We start from the raw sequence: 20,924 nt of genomic DNA, 5'->3' as shown, positions 1-20,924 counted from the left end.
AGAAGCAGAACTAAACTGTTCTCCTATAATTTCATATAGGAAACCTTCACGGATTAAAGCCCATGTAAATAACAGGACAATTACACCCCACCTAAGGATCATAAGTTCATAACCTTCATACAATTTTAGCAATGCAACAGGTCCAACAACCAAATTCCTTTACTTTACCTATATACTTAGAAACTACTCCGTACATCCCAACATATCGACAGAAGAGAATGACATTTTTACGAATCACGGAAGAAAAGAAATGTGATCAATGCACAAGAACACTTAAAACACCTCAACGCTACAACGAAGCAAAATTGAACTGTTTCCTGCATTTTCATATAGAGACCTTCATAGATCATTACCCATGTACATAACAGGACAATTACACCCCACTAAGGATCATAACCTTGGTACAATTAGAAATCCTACAAGCCCAATAACCAAATTCCTTAACTTTAAACTACTCACCAACTCCATGGCAACACATCATCTAAAGAGATACTACACTGAACTTCATCTAAAATGTTCCACCATAACACAGTTCTGAGTTATGAAGCAGAGATGTTTAGCCATTCACATAAGAAAGAAACGCGATCAGAACATCGGAGAACAAAAGAGATGACCACATCTGAATCCCTTCCCATTTGAATCTCCGCCATATCAGCATTCACCTCTGCAAGAACACAGGCGCATCTTCAGAGCCAAATCAAAGAAAAGGACTGAATCGCAACAACAAATTAAACGATCCCTTGTTCCTTACCTCCTCGATCTTGTACGAGTCCGGCGTCAAATCCACTAGGGACAATCCAGGGCACAGCGACTGCAATTCCAACAAGAACAAAAAAAACTCCAATAAGACGCCAAATTCAAACACCGAAAACTTGAGAATTACAAACGCAGGTCCGATCCTTACGTCGAGCTGGCGCTGCATCGGGCGAGAGCGCTTCTTGGGCCGGCGCGGGGGTCGCGTGCCGCGGAAGAAGGCAAAGTCCTGGGCGATCTCCTCCTTGGACAGCACGATGGAAAACCCCCGCTTCTGCGCAGGCCGCGCTGGCGCATGCTCCGCCGCAGCATCGGCCGCGGCCTCCGGCCCGACCGCACCGGGCGCGGCAGTGGCCGAGCGGCGGGTGCGGAGGTTCCAGGGCCGCTGAGGGGGGCGCTGGGGCGAACCGCCTCCGGCACCGCCATCCGTGGAGCGGCGGGCCATCTCCTTGTCCGGGGACGGGGTGTGCGGAGGCGGAGGCGGAGGCGCCGAGGCGGGGTCCTTGGAGCACCGGAGGAGGCGGTGGGTGCCCCAGCTGAGCGTGGGGAAGGAGAAGCTGTGGAGCCGCCTGCGGTGCGGCTGCGCGGGAGCCGGGGCGTCCGAGGGAGACGGCGAGAGGTTGGCGATGCGGCGGCGGTCGTGGTCGTCGTCTGCTGCGGCGGCCATGGAGACCATAGGAGGGAGGGGCAGCCGGGTAGCGCGTCGGGGAGGAGAGGATGGAGGGAGGGAGGGAAAGAAGGGGGCGGAAGGAAGCGAGACGGGGGGATGAGGACTAGGGAGAAAGAAAGGTGGGATTTTTAAAACGGGGAAAGGCCAGTTTGTTCCGAGAATTTCTTCTTTTCTACCCCTGCTGCCTTGGGATTTCGTCTGCGGGGCTCCTTCCAGAATTGCGTGCGCGTCGGACGTCTGTGCCTCCCTCGCCTTTGGTGTGTCGCGCGCCTGATGGGTGTGGCGCCCTCCTCCCCTTCTCTCTCTCGCCCCGTCGGGTGCGGGGGTTACGGAGGAAACGGACGTGGTGTCATCACGTGTTCGCGGGTAGCGGCGGGTCGAGCCGCCGCCATCAGACGTAACGCCGGGGGCCCAGGCACCCAGCCCGTTCTGGCTCGATCGGTGCCTCTTTCGGTCTTTTCGATGTGCAAGACTTTTATTTTTCTTTGGCGGCGAGATGTGCACAACGAAAAATTGGGGGTCAAAGACATGAGACGATGATTAGGAGGAAAAGCGGTATCCCATCCGACCAGAGTGAGGGAATTACACAAACCATCACTTATTAAGGCTAATGTTGTACAAAACACTTACTATACAGGTTTGTTGCGAAAAACACCACATATTGATATAATACATTGCAAATAGGTATAATCTAGTGTTTAGACACATTGATATAATTCCAGACAGATAGGTACCGCTTGTAAGTGCACATGTGGCAATAAAAAAAGCCACAAAAGCCAACATATTAGACTGTCATTATCTTCCCAAACATGTGGTCCAATTGAGCCGTAACTTTCCCAAATTAATATTGAATACATGTAATATTTACAGGAATTATTTCACATTTTACTGAAAATGTCAAAATTTGAATAAAAAATAGTATGGGCTAACTAAAACTTCCATATTCTAGCAAACCATTGGTCTAAATGGAGTAAAACTTTCCTTAAATGATAACGTCAAATTTTTCACATTTTCTGAAATTATTAAATTTTGAACAAAACTTCAAATGAAACAAGTTCGGCATGTGATCACTAGCACCAAAAACATGGTAGATATTGTTGCCATTAGATTTTAGCATCCAAGTAGTTTCTATGTGGCCACTACATCCAAGTAGTGGTCATCACAAAATAATAATGACTAGTCTCATACACCTGGTTCGGAGGAGGAGCTCTAGCTCTCCGCGGCCGGCGATTGCGTCTATCCTTCACTACCACCGTCATTGTATGCGCCCGTGGCGGCTCCGCCCGCAGCCACCGGGACTTACGCGGTGGCAGGGCGTCGTGCGGGAGGGTCAGCACGCCGCGGGCGTGGCTCGAGCGTCGGAGGAGGAGCAAGTAGCCTAACTTGAGCAGTGGCACTGCACTAGAGGAGGAGCGGGCCGATGGGGAGCACCGCATGCAACGCGAGCACGGGGAGGCGGAGCACCGACAACGCTGGTTGCGCGAGTAGGAGGAGGAGGAGCGGCGGGAGTAAGAGGAGGAGGCGCCCGGAGCCAGGCGGCCCCGTCGGAGGAGGCCACGCTGGCAGCCTACCAGACGGTGTTCACCTGGGCGCAGCCGCTGGAGTTGACCTCACCCGCTCCAACGATGAGGATGACACTTAGGGCTATGGGCAAGGATGGCTGGGAGGCTTTTTGTTTTTATTATGTTTTATGTTTAATTATGTTTGAAGTGGATTTTGCCTGAAGATTTTAATGTTTAATTATGTTTTAAATTTAAATATTTTGTGTGCCTATTTATTTATTTAAGACCATGCGGACAAATGTGTCAGTCAAAGTGGGCGCATTGACTGATCTAAATAAAAATTCGACAGGCGTCTGCTTGGCTGACCAAAACAAACAAAAATCATGTTTGTTTGGATCGGCCGGTTGAAATTGCCCTTACAATCGGGACCTATCTATCTAGAATTATGTCAATGCGTCTAAACATTAGATTAGACCTATTTGCAATGTATTACACCAATATGTGATGTTCGTCGCAACAAACCTGTATAGTAGGTGTTTTATGCAACACTAGCCCAACAAGTGGTGGTTTGTGCAATTTCCTCGACCAGAGTTCAAGTCCTAAACTTGACATTAGTGCTTGCATTATTTTTAAACATATTTTAGGCTTCCGGCAATGTTCATTCAGTGAAAGGAAATGTTTCCCTCAACTGCAAGGCGTCTATGGTGACTTCGTAAAATTTTAAGATGTTATGTCGACTTGGTCTCTCAAAAATGTGCGTGCGTGCGTTCCTACGAAGGAGCGTATGTGAGCGACTTTGATTGTATTGTGTTAAAAAAACACACATTGGGGCAACTCCAAGCGGGAGACCCAAATAAACACGAAATCTGTTCGTTTTTTTGTCTATCTAAGTCGTCAAACGGACATGTGGACACGGATGGTGCACCCAACGGTGCTACCCCATTTGAAACGGACATGTCCTAGCCCCTTCATCGTTGGAGAAAAAATGTTGCCTGACACAACAAGCACTGCCAGGAACCACGGGGGTAGGAGAGGTCTCTTGAGAGGATCTTGGCAGTGCCTTGCCCTTGCTCGTGCCAACGGGGACCGAGGTGGAGCGCCATGGAGAGGCCACGGCTCCCCAACACACCCACGACCTGGATCCATCACGCGGGCGCCACCGACGGCAGCCTCGGCTTGTCAATGGTGGTGCCCACCTGGAACGGCGCCGCGGCGGGAGGAGGATGACGAAAGCGACTGGACGTGTTGGGCGGGGAGGGGCGGCGCCCCCGGCGGCTACATCCTGCATGGGCAGCTCCCCGGTGCGCGTGTGGTAATGCTCCGGACACGAAGGGACACAGGTGGGTGGGTGGGTGAATATTCCAAAGAGGTTATTGAAAACCACTTTTTTTTTTGTAAAAACAAGATTTGAAAAAGAAATATAAAACCTTTTGAATTTTGTAGATGGGTCGTTAGAGAAGGTAAAAGTGATTCTCAAAATAAGAAACCTTGTAATCAAGGAATGTGAAAAATGCATAAAATTTAAAAGTATTATTAAATAGCCAGAAATATGGCTTTATGCCTTTTTATTCACTACATTGCCCTGTTGTGCGGTAAGACATGTCTTTTAACATCTGTGCTCTAGAAATGCAGTTTTAATTTTTTATTTTAATTTTGCGAGAAAGCTTCCGATCTATTCATCTTCAATCATGACAGTACAACGAACACCATAAAAAATAAAAAATACATCTAGATTCATAGACCACATAGCGATGACTACAAGCACTGAAGCAAGCCGAAGGCGCGCTACCATCATCGCACCTCCATCGCCGGAGTCAGACACAAGTTGTTGTAGTAGACAGTCGAGAAGTCGTCGTGCTAAGGTCCCATAGAACTCCGCCGATGTATGTAGACTTCTTTTGATGTGTTTGTTCACCCATTTTAACTTGTATGTAGTCCATTCTAAAATATCTAAAATGTCTTATATTTGTGATCACATGAAGTATGTTTTGTTGGATTCTTAGTAACTTTGGTGCAATATTTCAGATTGCAAAATTCTAATATGTACTTTCCCGCAAAAGTAAAATAAAATTCTAGATGTTCAGTACATCACATTCGCCCAACTGAACTTAATACTTTCGGTGCAATATTTCAGATTGCAAAATTCTAATATGCACTTTCCCGTAAAAGTAAAATAAAATTCTAGATGTCCAGTACATCACATTCGCCCAACTGAACGAAACTGCTCCACACACGACGGTGCATAGACAATGTCCATCTTGAACGGTACTGATTTGTGAAAAGATGCAATCTAACAGACAATTTGATATCATCCAGATGTCGGGTGAAAATATATCGTCCCTATAGCACTGCTCCTAACTGAAAGGTTAAGCTAAGATTTAAATACACCACAGGTGCCCTAACTTGTCCAACACAATCAGTTTGGTGCCTAAATTTAAAAAATACACAAAAATGATGGCGTAACTTGTCTGAGCGTTCAAATACGGTGTCTTTGAACGCCGTATCAAGTACCTATGTGGCATGCCAGAGTGTCTTTGGGCCACATGTCAGTGGCTGCGGGTGCGTTGTGAGCTGTGCGTGTAGTATGTTTTTATAGAAATGCCCTTGGACTTAAGTTAATTCTCGAAAAAAAATCGTTACGGGCATTGGACGCACACTGGGTTTTTTAGGGATAATTAATTGTCATAAAAATATAATCACAAGTTGGCATGGAGGGATTTCGAACTACTTATTATATGGACGATTCCACGTATCGCTTTGCATATGTTCTCTACAGTTTTTTTTTTGAAGTGCTGCTTTGTTTTTCTTTTGAATGAAGTTTCTGCTTAATTTTTATGATACATAATTTTTTCCATGTGAATAAAATAAAATAATTATCAATATGCAATTATTATTTATTTTATATCTTTATTCTATTTTCATTATTATGTACCTTGAAGAGATAAACATGATTTTTTTCTAAAATTTATGTGGACATAAAGAGTTGAACGTATATTAAAAGTTATTGTGTAAATTTATGCATCTTCATTGAGGACCATAAGCACGAACAATTATTGTGTATCTTCATCCTATTTTAAAATGCACAATTATTTAAAATTGACAATATTGTATTTTAAAAACTGTTCAACGTGCATTAAATATTATTGTGTGACAATAATAAATTCTAGAAATGTACTAACATGTTAAGCGTGTTTGTAGAAATTTAAGAATAATATTACACAATAGTTTTTTAATACGCATTCAACATTTTCAAAAAACATGGTGAGCATTTTCTAAAATAATATGAAAACTAAAAATAAACATGAACATGAACGTGTATTTCAAAAAATACTCACCGTGCTTTTAATATACGTTCAACTTTTTAAATCCACATCAATTTTAGAATGTCTATCTCTTCAAAGTACACAATAATGAAAATAGAATAGAGCTATTAAATAAACAATAATTTCATACTTATAATTATTTTATATATGAAAAGATTTATGTATCATGGAAACTAAACAGAAACTTCACTCGGAGAAAAACAACATAGTAACTTGGAAATAAATAAAAAGAAAATTACTCCAGTAAAAGCAAATGCAGAGCGGCATGTGCAATCATCTATATAAACTGCTTGCTGAAAATTAAGCGCAAACCAGAGTGTTGCCGCCTAGTTCGAATTCCATGCACGCTCGCTTCCTGGTATTTTTTGCGAGTATTAAAATTAAAATCAAGGGGTATTTTTGTGAGAATTGATTAAAATTCAGGGGCATTCTTGTAAAAAAACTACACATGATAGCTCATAACACGCGTCGAGCGCCTGCAACCACATGACATGTGGCCCAAAGACGCACTGGCATGCCACATGGGCACTTGATACAGCGGCATACGTCCAAAGATACCGTATTTGAACGCCCAGACAAATTACGACATCATTTTTGTGTATTTTTCAAGTTTAGGCATCAAACTGACCGCGCCGGATAAGTTAGGACACCTGTAGTGTATTTAGCTCTTACTAGCTAAATACCCGTGCGTTGCCACGGGACAACATAACAATGTTGCACTGGTTGTATTTGTCCTGGCAGCTCCATCTCTTTTTTCGTTGGTTCAAATTTTTCTCGGCGCACATCTTATTTATCTTACCCCAACAAGACAAACTTTGCTCTTCCTCTGCCACTTTTATCTTGGTCTACTACTTGCTCTAGCTTCGGTTTCATCCCACTATTTTATTTCATATTGTTTCACAATGATGATAAGATAGCTCTTACTTGTAATTTGTTATTTTATGGATTGGTTAGGCTCATATGTAGGTGCATTTTTTCAAGTATTTGGAATTTAGACTACCATGCCATTCAAATAAATGATTCCTGTGATTTTCTTGAGCTGAACGTATTGTCATTGTCTGGTCAAAGCAAGTGTTGCATAAACCCATAAACATACTGGTTTTGGAAGATGAAAACAAAAGATGCATGCATTCTTATCGAAATCTGATAATGATATACAGAAACTGAAGAGAGTTCTATTAGTACATGCTTGCCCACCAAATGGAATTTTAACCAGAGACATGTGAAAAATAATCCAAGTGCATATTGAATGCCGTATCATTTATTTACAAAGTCATAGAGTGAAGTTTTCGGACAAAGTGTTGAATCAATTGGTCTTTCTTTCAAAATTTGTTCACAAACTCTGATGTTTTTCTCCCACTTCCCTCCATTTTTGGTGATCATCATGTCTTTGACCACATGCAAGTCGCATCCGAAACACAAATAGGTAAAGTTTGATGATGGTCTTCATCTTCCTTCACTGTTTCTCTGTCCGGTCTTCCTATGTGCCTCCGGCTTGCAGTACCTTCTTCCATATGCGCGCACTTCTTCCAACTCCAAAGAATTCTAGTGAAGAATTAAGAAGCTTTAATCTAACCTCGCTCAATCTGGTGTATTTCCTAGAGCAGCCCACATGAGTGCCTCCTCCCTTCTTCTTGGACACCTCGAACACGCCAACATGCTCTCCCCAGGAGAACAGGAGCTCTCACCCACAACCTCCTCGACGTCGTTGGAATCACTTGGTTGCATGTGTCAATGACCTCGGGGCATCGCTGGTGGGAGATCAAGGATGAGTGTGTGATGTCGGTGGAGGCGGATCTAGAGCATGAGAATTCAACATACAATCAAAAATTGAACGTACAGACTATCATACCTTCTATATATCAAAATTCAGATTAGACATGTCTTACTACATGTCAATACTTATCAAATAGATAGATAATGGATATGCAATTCACTGTGCATATTATACAAGACTTCGCACAGATAGTCCTTCTCACCTTCTACCATTTTCTTTGCTTGTGTTCGCTGCACTGCCCCTGCTCAAACAAAAAATACAGGTCGAGAGTTTAGAAAAATATCTAATAGATAACAGAAGCAAAGCTTCAAGGTCTATAGTAAACCCCACGGAACAGTGCCAAATAGGCCTTTGATTTCACCAGACATGCGGTGAGTTGAAGAGAAAAACATTTCTCCCATGCACGGGAGGTCCTGTGCATGGGAGGGCCGTTCATTTTTCTTAGAGATTCGATGTTGCGCATTAATGCTCTTTGTAGTTTGTCAGATCTTTCTCTGACCACATGCAAACCTATGCTTCACTATCCCATGCTTTGTTATTTTATTTCCAAGTTTAAAACTATTTTATCTTTTAAACCAAAGGTACAATTTATGATCCGTTTACATATTTGTGTTTATGACGAGGAAAACTTTAAAACTATACCACTTTTGAATGTGTTTCAGCATGTTCTAAAAATAATCAAATTTTAAACACACTGAAACACTATTAAAAGTACACAAAACTATGAGATACTTTGTCAAACACTATTAAAGTTCAAAGTTTTGTTTGAATAACTCATTGTTGAATTTTTGCATCAAATTAATAAATTTGTATGAAACAAGTTTGGAGCATGGTAGTTTACTTGTAAAAAACATTTCCTAAAAATATATTCAATATTAATCTTGTTTGAAAGATCTTGTTAGAAAAAACACAATTATGCAAACAGAATGTAAATCAAATTTTTATTTCAACATACAGTATGCATATTTTTTTTGGATGAAACTCGATGAGTAGAATAACATGTGAATGTATGCTAGATGAGATAGAAAATCTTATAGGTGATGTCAGTGATCCTATATAGTAATAAACAAGGCGGTTGAATGCATGCACGGGAGGTTCCGTGCATGATAGAAAATCCTCTCTCGTAAGTTGAATCAACAAGCAAACCATTTCCAAGTTCTCTCTTCCTCAACTAAAAAAATGTACAGAATGTACATTTCAAGAACTGAATTTTACCCAAGAACTGAAATTGTGTCACAGGGACTATCAGAGTTTACGCATGGGGTTCATACCAAAGAGTACGGTTTAAACTCCCACCGTCCAGCTCGTCGGCCCGCCAGTCATTCATGGGCTTGGCGGCTTGGCACCGCGCCCACACCGTCATCACCACCGTCCAGTCCCTCATGACTGCCGTCGCCGCAGGTCATGGTCGCTATGGCATCGATGCATCTGCTAAGGCCAACTTCACCGCGCGATCCCAAACGGACGTCCGTTTTGTCCGGATTCTGTCCGTTTGGATAGGGATTTAGGGTCGTGTCCGGGCGTGTCCTGGGATGCGGTGGTCGTGCGCCCAGCGCGCGGACGCATCTCGGCCGCATCCTGTTCGCGTGTATTTTTCTTTACAAGTCCTTAACTTTTTTTTATCATTCATTTTTGATACATGACAATACATCATCACATTTTAACTAGTAAAGTAAGGCCAAAAAAAATAAGAATAACAAGAATACATTTTAGAAGATAGTCAACTTCCATAACTGCCCCCTTGAGTTGGGTTAGGGCCTTCTCGAGCACTCATTGCTGATCTGTGGAGGAGGCTCTATCTGGCATCCTTCTTTCTTCTTCAAGCCAGAAGTAGATGTTGCTTCCTCAGACCTAGTCTCGTGTCTAGCCTCTAATCTAGCAACAAGTGCACTTGTCTCATTTACAGCCTCTATGCTAGCTAAAAGTGCATGAACATGTACTAAATTTTGCTCTATCAATATATCGATGTACTCTTCTTCCCAATACCAAAACTTGCATCCATTCTACACAACAAAATTTGAAGTTAGCACAACTAGTCAAATCTAGAGCACAGACCGAAGCTAAAAAAAGCGCATACCCCGTCGTTTAAGCACTTGATGAACACCCATCCGGGATGTTCCGACGTTGTAGACACGCGGCGCACGACCATCCTTGTGTAGTGGTCGCACTTAATGAGTGGCAACGGTGCGTCGGCGAGCTTTTGGGCAAGCACCGAGCCCAGCAGACCGCCATTCGTATATCTGCCAGCGGACCACCGACAGTGCAGATCCGAGCGGCTAGAGAAGGAGCCACTGCCAGGGCCTTCCGGCGAGGTGCCCGGCCAGTCCATGGCGCGGCCCGGCCTCCCACAGCCAGCCGAGTTCAAGACCGACCGGATCCGCCCCAAATCCGGCCGGCGGGTGCGCACACCAGGTGGCCGTGGTTGGATAGCTCGGCAGCGCCGAGGGGAATGGGCTGGGCGAGCTCGCGTCCGAACTGCACGGCTGCAATGGCAGCGGCGGCAGCGAGGAGAAGAGTGGAGGGGGTGCGGCCGGAGGGAGGGAGGGGGCGGATAGAAAAAGGCCCGCCCTGTGCCACTGACGGGCGAGCCGGGGAAGGACACGCGTAGACGACCCGCGCGTCCGCGTGGTGTCCGTTTCACCCCAAAAGCGGCGCAAACTTGGGCCGCAGATGGGTCGAAAGCGGACACAAAACAGACAAAAGTCCGTTTGCTCCCGCGCGCTGGGCTGCCTCGTTTGTCCGTTTTACCCCAAACGGACAGGGCCGGACAGGATAGGGTCGCGCGGTGAAGTTGGCCTTAATGATCTGCACCTTGTTGATCGGACGTCGGGAGGAGCTCCTCGGTCCTGGCACTGCGGAGCGCGGTGACCTCATCCTCAGGCTCACCAGCGCCACCTCCAAGTAGGCCTCGGTCCTGCCGATGAGGTTCCCAGACTTGTACTCCTTGGTCATCTCCAGGTGCTCGGTGACGTAGTGCAGCATGGCGAAGTTGTCGGTGGTGATCTCGGAGTTGATGTCGTAGCAGAACGTGATGACGAGGTCAAACGCCTTGGCGCCACCAGGCATGCCCATGATCTGGAGGTGGGTCACCCTGGACCCGTTGGCCCCCGACACCAGCTTCCGTATGTAGCCGCATTTAGATGCCAGTGGGAGTTGCAGAAGATTTCATTAGGGCATCTCCAGCCGTTGCCCCCCCAGGACGCATAAAAATCGCCCCTGGAGGCGAGCCGGCGATACAATCGGCGCTGGGGGCGGTTTTGCGCCCAGTCGTCGCCCCCAGGCGTCGAAATTGGCCCACTTTGCAGCCCAATTTCGGCGAATAAAGGGCCCATATGGGCGAGAATAAGCCCATATTCGGCGTGGTTTCGCCGTGTCTCGGCGTTCAATTATCAACACAATTATTTCTTATCACATATTTCATCACAGAAAAATCAAATACTTTAACAAAATAGTACAACAACAAATAGTTCAATACAAATTATATAGTTCAACAAATAAAAACTCGTATTTCATCACACGGCGTCCCCCTTGAGCCTCCATAGGTGCTCAATCAGATCTTTCTGCAGTTGATGATGCACCTATGGGTCTCTGATCTCCTGACGCATACTGAGATAGGCAGTCCAAGTTGCCGGTAGCTGGTGATCAACTTCGGCTAGAGGACCCTGCCTGTAGTATGGTTCAGTGTCAAACACTGGGTCTTCTTGCTCGCTCTCGATGATCATGTTGTGCAAGATGACACAGCAAGTCATAATCTCCCACATTTGATCTTTGGACCAGGTCTGAGCGGGGTACCAAACAACAGCAAATCGAGATTGGAGCACACCAAATGCCCGCTTGACATCCTTCTTGCAAGCCTCCTGAAGCTTCGCAAACCAGGCGTTCTTGCCTCCTGCCACAGGGTTTGAGATCGTCTTCGCAAATGTCGACCATCTCGGATAGATGCCGTCAGCTAGATAATACCCCTTGTTGTATTGGTGCCCATTGATCTCAAAGTTCACCGGAGGAGAATGGCCCTCAACGAGCTTGGCAAAAACAGGAGAGCACTGCAGCACGTTGATGTCATTGTGAGTTCCTGGCATACCAAAGAAGGAGTGCCAAATCCAGAGGTCCTGTGTGGCTACCGCCTCAAGCACCACACTACAATCGCCTTTGGCGCCTTTATACATCCCCTGCCAACCAAATGGGTAGTTCTTCCATTTCCAATGCATGCAGTCAATGCTTCCAAGCATCCCAGGAAATACTCTTGCTGCATTCTGGGCTAGGATCCGAGCAGTGTCTTCCGCATTGGGTGTTCTCAAGTATTGTGGCCCAAACACTGCCACCACTGCCCGACAGAACTTGTAGAAACACTCTATGCTGGTGGACTCGGCCATGCGCCCATAGTCGTCGAGTGAATCACTGGGAGCTCCATATGCAAGCATCCTCATCGCTGTCGTGCACTTCTGGATGGAGGTGAATCCAAGAGCGTCAGTGCAATCCATCTTGCACTTGAAGTAGTTGTCGAACTCCCGGATGGAATTCACAATCCTGAGGAAGAGCTTTCGGCTCATCTGATAACGGCGCCGAAATGTTCTCTCGCCATGAAGTGGAGCATCGGCGAAGTAGTCGGAGTAGAGCATGCAGTAGCCTTGGAGACGATGCCGGTTCTTTGCTTTCATCCGCCCCGGCGCCGAGCCACCTCGCCGCGGCTTTTCATTGCTCACCAGCAGCTGGGCGAGGGCGGCGAGCACCATGAGATGCTCTTGTTCCTGGACGTTGGCCGCGGCTTCCTCCTCCAGCAGCGCGGCGAGCTCTTCCTCCTCATCTGAGTCCATCGCTGAGGCAGGCAAAACGCCGAACACCTTGCGCTCGGTGGGCGTGTACCCGCCGTTAAACCGCGCCTCCACGGCCGGAAACGGCGGCCGGAAACGCCCAGCTGCTGTGGGAGGGGCTGCCGCGGCGAAGCGCTGCTATTTTCTGGCGGGGAATGGCTATCTAGCGGAGTAGGGCGGCGGCCGTCGCCGGGATATAGCTAGTGGTGGCCGAGGGCGCGGGGGATGCGAGGCGAGTCGGGGGAAGAAAATCTTGACTTTTCCCCTGTCGGTGTGGGCCAGGCGTGCTTTTCCCTAACGCCGGAGCCCCCAACTGCTCCCCAGCGCGCCGGGTTCGGCCTGTGACCGCCGGGCGGAAAAAAGGTCCGAACCGGCGATTTTCGGCGTCCTGGGACGTGACTGGGCCGTTTTTTCGATGCCGGCGCCGAAAAAATAGCCTGGAGGGCCCTGTTGGGGGCGCGGCTGGAGATGCCCTTAGAACTCAGGATTTTCACCGATTCCATGTGATTTCTAAGCGTGCGCAGTAAGAATCAAAGTTGGGGTTGGTTGGTTACCTTGTGCGCAAGCTGCTCTTCACGACTTGGATGGTAATATCGTTTGGGAATTCATGTTAACGAATCCTGCACCAACCAGTTTAAAAAAGCTATAAATACCATCAGAGAATATAACGCATTCCATGGGTAATCAAACTAAGATCACAGTGTAGGATAACAGAGAATCAGATATGACCAAATGAAGGTAGTAATTAGCAGTACCGAAGTTTATAGTACGCCTGCCTTCCTTAAATCGAATTATTCTATTCTTATGCAGCTTGCATCTGCGCTAGCCGAGCAACACCCTGACTGGAATCCGCCACGGCCCATCGCTCGGTCCCCGACCCACAGTGTTGGAGACGCATTCTACACCGACAACATCCCCCTAGGGGCTCCTAGCCGATGGATGGCTGCGCGGTGAGACCGCGGGAGGGCAGGCTCCGAGAAGTAGGCGCTCGCCACGAAGGATCATGGTTTAGTGGTTGGCGACAGCGAATCCATCTCTCATCTCTTCGGACAGGGACGAAGCCCAAGTGATGTGATTCAGTTTGAGCGCTTTCCTGGCATGCTCCACCGTCGAGCATGACGGACACATCGGAGGCATGAGCTAGGTCTTGAGGAGAGCACAGCGTCGCTGGCTGGTGGCATGGGGGATTGGTGGAGGCGACAGGGCGAGGGCTGAGGAAAGTGTGGGGCGTCTGTTGCAGAGGCTAAGGGGCGGAAAATGAATGAGCCCATGATCGTGAAGACCGAAGTGCACGAGACAAGCATAGGGGCCGGGGAGGAGGGGACGAAGGAAGAGGCGAGCTCTGGCGAGTCGAGTATGGCGGAAGGTCCCTGGGCGGGGCGGTATCGAATTTGATAGGGGTACAGAGAGGCACCTGCGTGGTCGGGGAGAGAGAGGGTCATCCGTTGGAGAGGGAGGCGTCTGCTGGTCGCTGCGGCCTTCGGGCATTCGGTGGAGAGGGCGGCGCTGGACTGGTCGGGGCAGAGGGGGTGCGGGGTGCTTCGTGTTCGGGGGTAGATCTGATGGGTGCTTCGTGTTCGGGGGTAGATCTGATAGATCGTCCGAGGAGGAGGTCGAGAACGTGGGGTGCGGGTTATTTTTCTTTTCACTGGCCTGGAACTGGAACGCGCCTGGGGGTACATTTTTTCTGCGATTGTTTCGATGTGGTTTTATCATGGCTTTTTTTTAAGCATCTCCAGCCATTGCCCCCCAAGAGGCGTCTAAAATCACCCCCTGGGGTGAGCCGGCGCAAAAAATCAGACTGAGAATGAGTTGGTCCCCAGCCGCCGGTCTCAGGGTCGTTCCCAGGCGCGTTCAAAAAAATTAAAAAATATAGCAAATTTCAAAGTTCGGTGAAGTTCGACATATATTACATGGGTTTTTATTACATAATATATATAATTAAAAAAGGAATTGGCTAAAAGCGGAGTAGTCGCCGTCGTCGTCGTCGTCGTCCGACTTCTCCTCCTTGACGCGGCCGTCCCTGGTGGACCCCTGACCGGCGTCGCCTATGCGGGCTGGTGGCGGCGGTGCGGCGGCGTCGTCGTTGTCCTCAATGACGACGATTCCACCTTCATCGCGGCCCCGGCAGCGCTACGCGAATCGCCGCAGGGCAGCGCGCTGACGCTCCCTCGCCATCTTCAGGGAGTCCGCGCGCGCCCATTCTAGGGCCGCGTCGTCGTCGAGCTCGACGTCGCCGCCGTGCTCCGTCTTCACCGCGGGGAGGCCCGGCTCCGTCTTCACCGGCGCCAGGCCCGGCTCCGTCTTCGGCTTGACGAAGCGCGGAGGAGCCGACGAGGAGGCGCGCCGGCCGCCCTCATTGACGACGATGCCGGCGCTGCGAGTGCGTCGGTCGAGCGGCGTCTCCGCCGCGGGCTCGACCTTGACGCTGAGCAACGCCGGAGCGCCGGACGAGTGTGAGGAAGAGCGGGAGGAGGAGGAAGAAGATGTTGGAAATATGCCCTAGAGGCAATAATAAAATGGTTATTATTATATTTTTTTTGTTCATGATAATTGTCTACTGTTCATGTTATAATTGTGTTATCCGGAAATCGTAATACATGTGTGAATACATAGACCACAACACGTCCCTAGTGAGCCTCTAGTTGACTAGCTCGTTGATCAAAAGATAGTCATGGTTTCCTGACTATGGACATTGGATGTCATTGATAACGGGATCACATCATTAGGAAAATGATGTGATGGACAAGACCCAATCCTAAGCATAGCTCAAAGATCGTGTAGTTCGTTTGTTGTAGCTTTTTCGAATGTCAAGTATTATTTCCTTAGACCATGAGATTGTGCAACTCCCGGATACCGTAGGAGTGCCTTGGGTGTGCCAAACGTCACAATGTAACTGTGTGACTATAAAGGTACACTACAGGTATCTCCGAAAGTGTCTGTTGGGTTGGCACGAATCGACACTGGGATTTGTCACTCCGTATGACGGAGAGGTATCTCTGGGCCCGCTCGGTAATGCATCATCATAATGAGCTTAATGTGACCAAGTGGTTGATCACGGGATCATGCATTACGGCACGAGTAAAGTGACTTGCCGGTAAAGAGATTGAACGAGGTATTAGGATACCGACGATCGAGTCTCGGGCAAGTAACGTACCGATTGACAAAGGGAATTGTATACGGATTGATTGAATCCTCGACATCGTGGTTCATCCGATGAAATCATCGAGGAGCATGTGGGAGCCAACATGGGTATCCAGATCCCGCTGTTGGTTATTGACCGGAGAGTCGTCTCGGTCATGTCTGCATGTCTCTCGAACCCGCATGGTCTACACACTTAAGGTTCGGTGACGCTATGGTTGTAGAGATATTAGTATGCAGTAACCCGAAAGTTGTTCGGAGTCCCGGATGAGATCCCGGACGTCACGAGGAGTTCCGAAATGGTCCGGAGGTAAAGATTTATATATAGGAAGTCCAGTTTCGGCTATCAGGAAGGTTTCGGGGGTCGCCGGTATTGTACCGGGACCACCGGAAGGGTCCCGGGGGTCCACCGGGTGGGGTCACCTATCCCGGAGGGCCCCATGGGCTGAATTGGGAGGGGAACCAGCCCCTAGTGGGCTGGTGCGCTCCCCCCTTGGGCCTCCCCTGCGCCTAGGGTTGGGAAACCCTAGGGGTGGGGGTGCCCCCCACTTGGCTTGGGGGGAAGCCACCCCTTGGCCGCCGCCCCCTTGGAGATTCATCTCCTAGGGCCGGCGCCCCCCCCCCCAAGGCCCCTATATAAAGAGGGGGGGAGGGAGGGTAGCTGCACCCCTTGTTCTTGGCGTCTCCCTCTCCCTCCGTAACACCTCTCCTCCCCGCTTGCGCTTGGCGAAACCCTGCCAGGATCCTGCTGCATCCACCACCACGTCGTCGTGCTGCTGGATCTTCATCAACCTCTCCTTCCCCCTTGCTAGATCAAGTTGGAGGAGACGTCTTCCCAACCGTACATGTGTTGAACGCGGAGGTGCCGTCCGTTCGGCACTAGATCATCGGTGATTTGGATCACGTCGAGTACGACTCCATCAACCCCGTTCTCTTGAACGCTTCCGCGCGCAATCTACAAGGGTATGTAGATGCACTCCTCTCTCCCTCGTTGCTAGATGACTCCATAGATTGATCTTGGTGATGCGTAGTATTTTTTTAAAATTCTGCTACGTTCCCCAACAGTGATATCTGAAAGAACATGCGGTGCCCCCATGTTTGGTTTTGGAAATTGATGACAATCTCTATGGACTAATGGTTGCCTTGAGTTATATTTGAAGGTTTTGTCCATAGGCTTTTCTTGGAGTACATGTGTTGGTTTCAAGAAAAGTTTGTGTCGACCAAGGTGCTATTCAAGGAATTATCCAAAGATTGGTCATTTGAGAGTTGAGCTTATTGCAAGCATGTCTTGAAGAATAAGATTGTGTGATCATTCATGTTTACCTTCAAGACATCATCCAAACGAAGAGAGTTGGAAATATTCAAGGTTGATCAAGACTAAGTCAAGAGTGAATCAAGTTGATCAACTCACAAAGCATAGAAGATGTACCGAGAGGGATCAAGTGATCCCATGATTTGGTAAGCATTGTCCATTGTGCTTTGTGTACTAACCCATGGTCTATGTGAGAGTTCTACATGGGGTTAGGTACATGTTCATGGGCTTGTGTCAAGAGGAAGATATCTCTCAACCCATGGAGAGGATGACATCAAGTGGTGATCGTCATCAAGATTGCCGTGTGCAAGTTCAAGTGGATCATCGCGAAGAGATCAAGTGCTTGAAGTTTGCCGGCCATTGTGGTGACAATGGACTTGTGAAGATGTGCCGAAGAGTGGCTCACCCATAGTGGTCTATGGGGGAGCAATCATCTAGTCTTCATCGTGCCAACACAATCAAGAAAGATGGTCCAACTTGAGGAAGTCAAGATCGTCATCATCTAGCTCAAGTGGACCATGTGCAAGGCAAAGGTTTGCCCTTGATAGGTTTTCTATTTTACCAGTCTCATGATGGTAGTTGGGAGACCGGGTTATAGGATCGATTGCCGTACTATCAAGGGGGGCTCTCGATGAGTAGCTTGATCGTATCGTTCGTAGAGAGCTCAAACCATTGCATCCTTGCATCATCTTTCTTGGTTCTTGTTTGGTTCTCTTTGTGAGTCTTAGAGCTTATGGTCATCTTGATGACAAGCTTGATTTCATCGAAAACGGAGTTTGCATGCTTCTTCTATGATGTTTTCGATGTTGGAGGTTTTGCCGGTTCTTCTCGGTTGGAGGTTTCACTCCTCTATTTGTTGGCATTCCTCCCCTGCCTCTTCTTACTATAACCAGTCGCTGTTTTGATGCTACTCGTCGTCTTGTTTTCAACAAGCTTGAGTTTGCTCAATTCAGAGCTCATATGCAGAAGTTATGGCAGTTCTGATTTTCTTGAGTGTGGTTTTTGTCAGGGTCCCAGCGGTAGTACCGCTGAGGAGTCACAAGCGGCAGTACCGCTCCGCAGCGGTAGTACCGCGGGCCACAGCGGTAGTACCGCTCCTCGGAGCGGTAGTACCGCTTGATGGTCTCAGCAGTAGTACCGTTGCGGCTCCGTGCTCCTACCGCCTCGACTCGAGTGCGCTTTTTCTCGTGTCGGGTTTTGCGGCACTTGCTGCGGTAGTAGTGGCGGTAGTACCACTTATTAGCGGTAGTACCGCCCTGCCTCCACGGTAGTATCGCTTTGGGTCCCAGCCCCAGCCCCTTTTTCTTCTGGCGCGGCAGTACCGCTGAAGGGGAGCGGTAGTACCGCTTATGAGCGGTAGTACCGCCCTGCCTCCGCGGTAGTACCGCTCTCTGCGGGGCTGAGTGGGGGATAACGGTTGGATTTTCCCCCTCCTATAAAAGGGGGTCTTCTTCCCCTTTGAACCTTATCCTTTGAGCTCGTGTTCTTCCCCCATTGTTGACCTTCTTCGAGCTTGCTAAACTCTCAATCCCTCCATGGATCCTTGCTAGTTTTTGAGGGAAAAGAGAGAAGAGATCTAGATCCACATTTTCACCAATCACTTTCTCCTCTATGTGAGGGGAACCCCTTGGATCTAGATCTTGGAGTTCTTGGTGTTCTCTTTCTTGTTCTTCCTCTCATTTTCCTCCCTAGCATTAGTTGCTTCGGTGGGATTTGAGAGAGGACTTGGGCACTCCGTGTGCCCTTGCCATTGCATTTGGTGCATCGGTTTGAGTTCTCCACGTGATACGTGGAAGTTACAAGTTGAGAAGCTTATTACTCTTGGGTGCTTGGTACCCTTGAGCTTGTTCCTCTTGGGTGCTTGGGCTCCCTAGACGGTTGTTGGTGTTCGGAGCTCAATCATTGTGGTGCAAAGCTCCGGGCAAGCGTCGGGGTCTCCAATTAGGTTGTGGAGATCGCCCCGAGCAATTTGACGGGTACCGGTGACCGCCCCCAAGGGTTGCCAAAGTGTACGGGTTCGGTGACCGCCCCCAAGGGTTGCCATTTGTACGGGTTCGGTGACCGCCCTCAAGGGTCCCTTAGTGGAATCACGGCATCTTGCATTGTGCGAGAGCGTGAGGAGATTACGGTGGCCCTAGTGGCTTCTTGGGGAGCATTGTGCCTCCACACCGCTCCAAATGGAGATTAGCATCCGCAAGGGTGTGAACTTCGGGATACATCGTCGTCTCCTCGTGCCTCGGTTATCTCTTACCCGAGCCCTTTACTTATGCACTTTACTTTGTGATAGCCATATTGTTTCTTGTCATATATCTTGCTATCACATAGTTGCTTATCTTTCTTAGCATAACTTGTTGGTGCACATAGGTGAGCCTAGTTGTTTTAGGCTTTGTGCTTGGCAAATTAACCGCTAGGTTTATTCCGCATTTGTTCAAGCCTAAACCATAATTATTTTAAAACGCCTATTCACCCCCCCTCTAGGCGACATCCACGATCTTTCAATATCAAAGCTAGGTCTATGCGTAGTTTCTATGCACGAGTAGAACACAAAGCAGTTGTGGGCGTCGATATTGTCAATTATCTTGCCATTACTAGTCTTATCTTGATTCGGCGGCATTGTGGGATGAAGCGGCCCGGACCGACCTTCCACGTACGCTTACGTGAGACTGATTCCACCGATTGACATGCACTAGTTGCATAAGGTGGCTGGCGGGTGTCTGTCTCTCCCACTTTAGTCGGATCGGAGTTGATGAAAAGGGTCCTTATGAAGGGTAAATAGAAATTGGCATATCACGTTGTGGTTTTGGCGTAGGTAAGAAACGTTCTTGCTAGAAACCTATAGCAGCCACGTAAAAACTTGCAACAACAATTAGAGGACGTCTAACTTGTTTTTGCAGCATGTGCCATGTGATGTGATATGGCCAAAAGGATGTGATGAATGATATATATGATGTATGAGATTGATCATGTTCTTGTAATAGGAATCACGACTTGCATGTCGATGAGTATGACAACCGGCAGGAGCCATAGGAGTTGTCTTTATTTATTTATGACCTGCATGTCAACATAAACGTCATGTAATTACTTTACTTTATTGCTAAAGCGTTAGCCATAGTAGTAGAAGTAATAGATGACGAGACAATTTCAAGAAGACACGATGATGGAGATCATGATGATGGAGATCATGGTGTCATGCCGGTGACAATGATGATCATGGAGCCCCGAAGATGGAGATCAAAAGGAGCAAATGATATTGGCCATATCATGTCACTATTTGATTGCATGTGATGTTTATCATGTTTTACATCTTATTTTCTTAGAACGACGGTAGCTTAAATAAGATGATCCCTTGTAATAATTTCAAGAAAGTGTTCCCCCTAACTGTGCACCGTTGCGAAGGTTCGTTGTTTCGAAGCACCACGTGATGATCGAGTGTGATAGATTCTAACGTTCGAATACAACGGGTGTAAGCCAGGTTTACACACGCAATACATTTAGGTTGACTTGACGAGCCTAACATGTACAGACATGGCCTCGGAACACAGAAGACCGAAAGGTCGAGCATGAGTCGTATAGAAGATACGATCAACATGAAGATGTTCACCGATGTTGACTAGTCCGTCTCACGTGATGATCGG

At 47.8% G+C, this 20,924-nt stretch overlaps 1 protein-coding gene and 1 long non-coding RNA gene across 2 annotated transcripts; both read right to left on the bottom strand.

Annotated features, from left to right (window-relative positions):
- Nucleotides 1-290: 290 nt before the first annotated feature.
- LOC125544514 (uncharacterized) lies at nucleotides 291-1,550 on the bottom strand. The gene is made up of 3 exons (XM_048708236.2): nucleotides 905-1,550; nucleotides 752-811; nucleotides 291-664 (listed from the first exon to the last, which is right to left on the bottom strand). Exons 1-3 carry the CDS (start codon nucleotides 1,427-1,429, stop codon nucleotides 659-661), a joined length of 591 nt encoding a protein of 196 aa, XP_048564193.1. The 5' UTR covers nucleotides 1,430-1,550; the 3' UTR covers nucleotides 291-658.
- Nucleotides 1,551-7,549: 5,999 nt separating this feature from the next.
- LOC125544513 (uncharacterized) lies at nucleotides 7,550-13,596 on the bottom strand. The gene is made up of 3 exons (XR_007299527.2): nucleotides 13,391-13,596; nucleotides 8,228-8,266; nucleotides 7,550-8,045 (listed from the first exon to the last, which is right to left on the bottom strand). It is a non-coding gene; the product is annotated as an uncharacterized LOC125544513 (long non-coding RNA).
- Nucleotides 13,597-20,924: the final 7,328 nt, after the last annotated feature.

This window comes from Triticum urartu, chromosome 3A (genome assembly GCF_056163025.1).
Source record: "Triticum urartu cultivar PI428250 chromosome 3A, HENAU_Tu73, whole genome shotgun sequence".
In the NCBI taxonomy this organism is placed as follows: Eukaryota; Viridiplantae; Streptophyta; class Magnoliopsida; order Poales; family Poaceae; genus Triticum; species Triticum urartu.
Note: the sequence above shows the minus strand (reverse complement) of the source record. Positions and strands in the feature narration are given on the sequence as shown.

What these genes read in the sequence shown, in the direction of transcription:
- LOC125544514 (XM_048708236.2), bottom strand. Translation starts at nt 1,429, where the DNA reads ATGGTCTCCATGGCCGCCGCAGCAGACGACGACCACGACCGCCGCCGC. An exon ending in CGATGCAGCGCCAGCTCGAC is followed by an intron (nt 812 to 904) that starts GTAAGGATCGGA and finishes TTGGAATTGCAG; the next exon opens with TCGCTGTGCCCTGGATTGTC.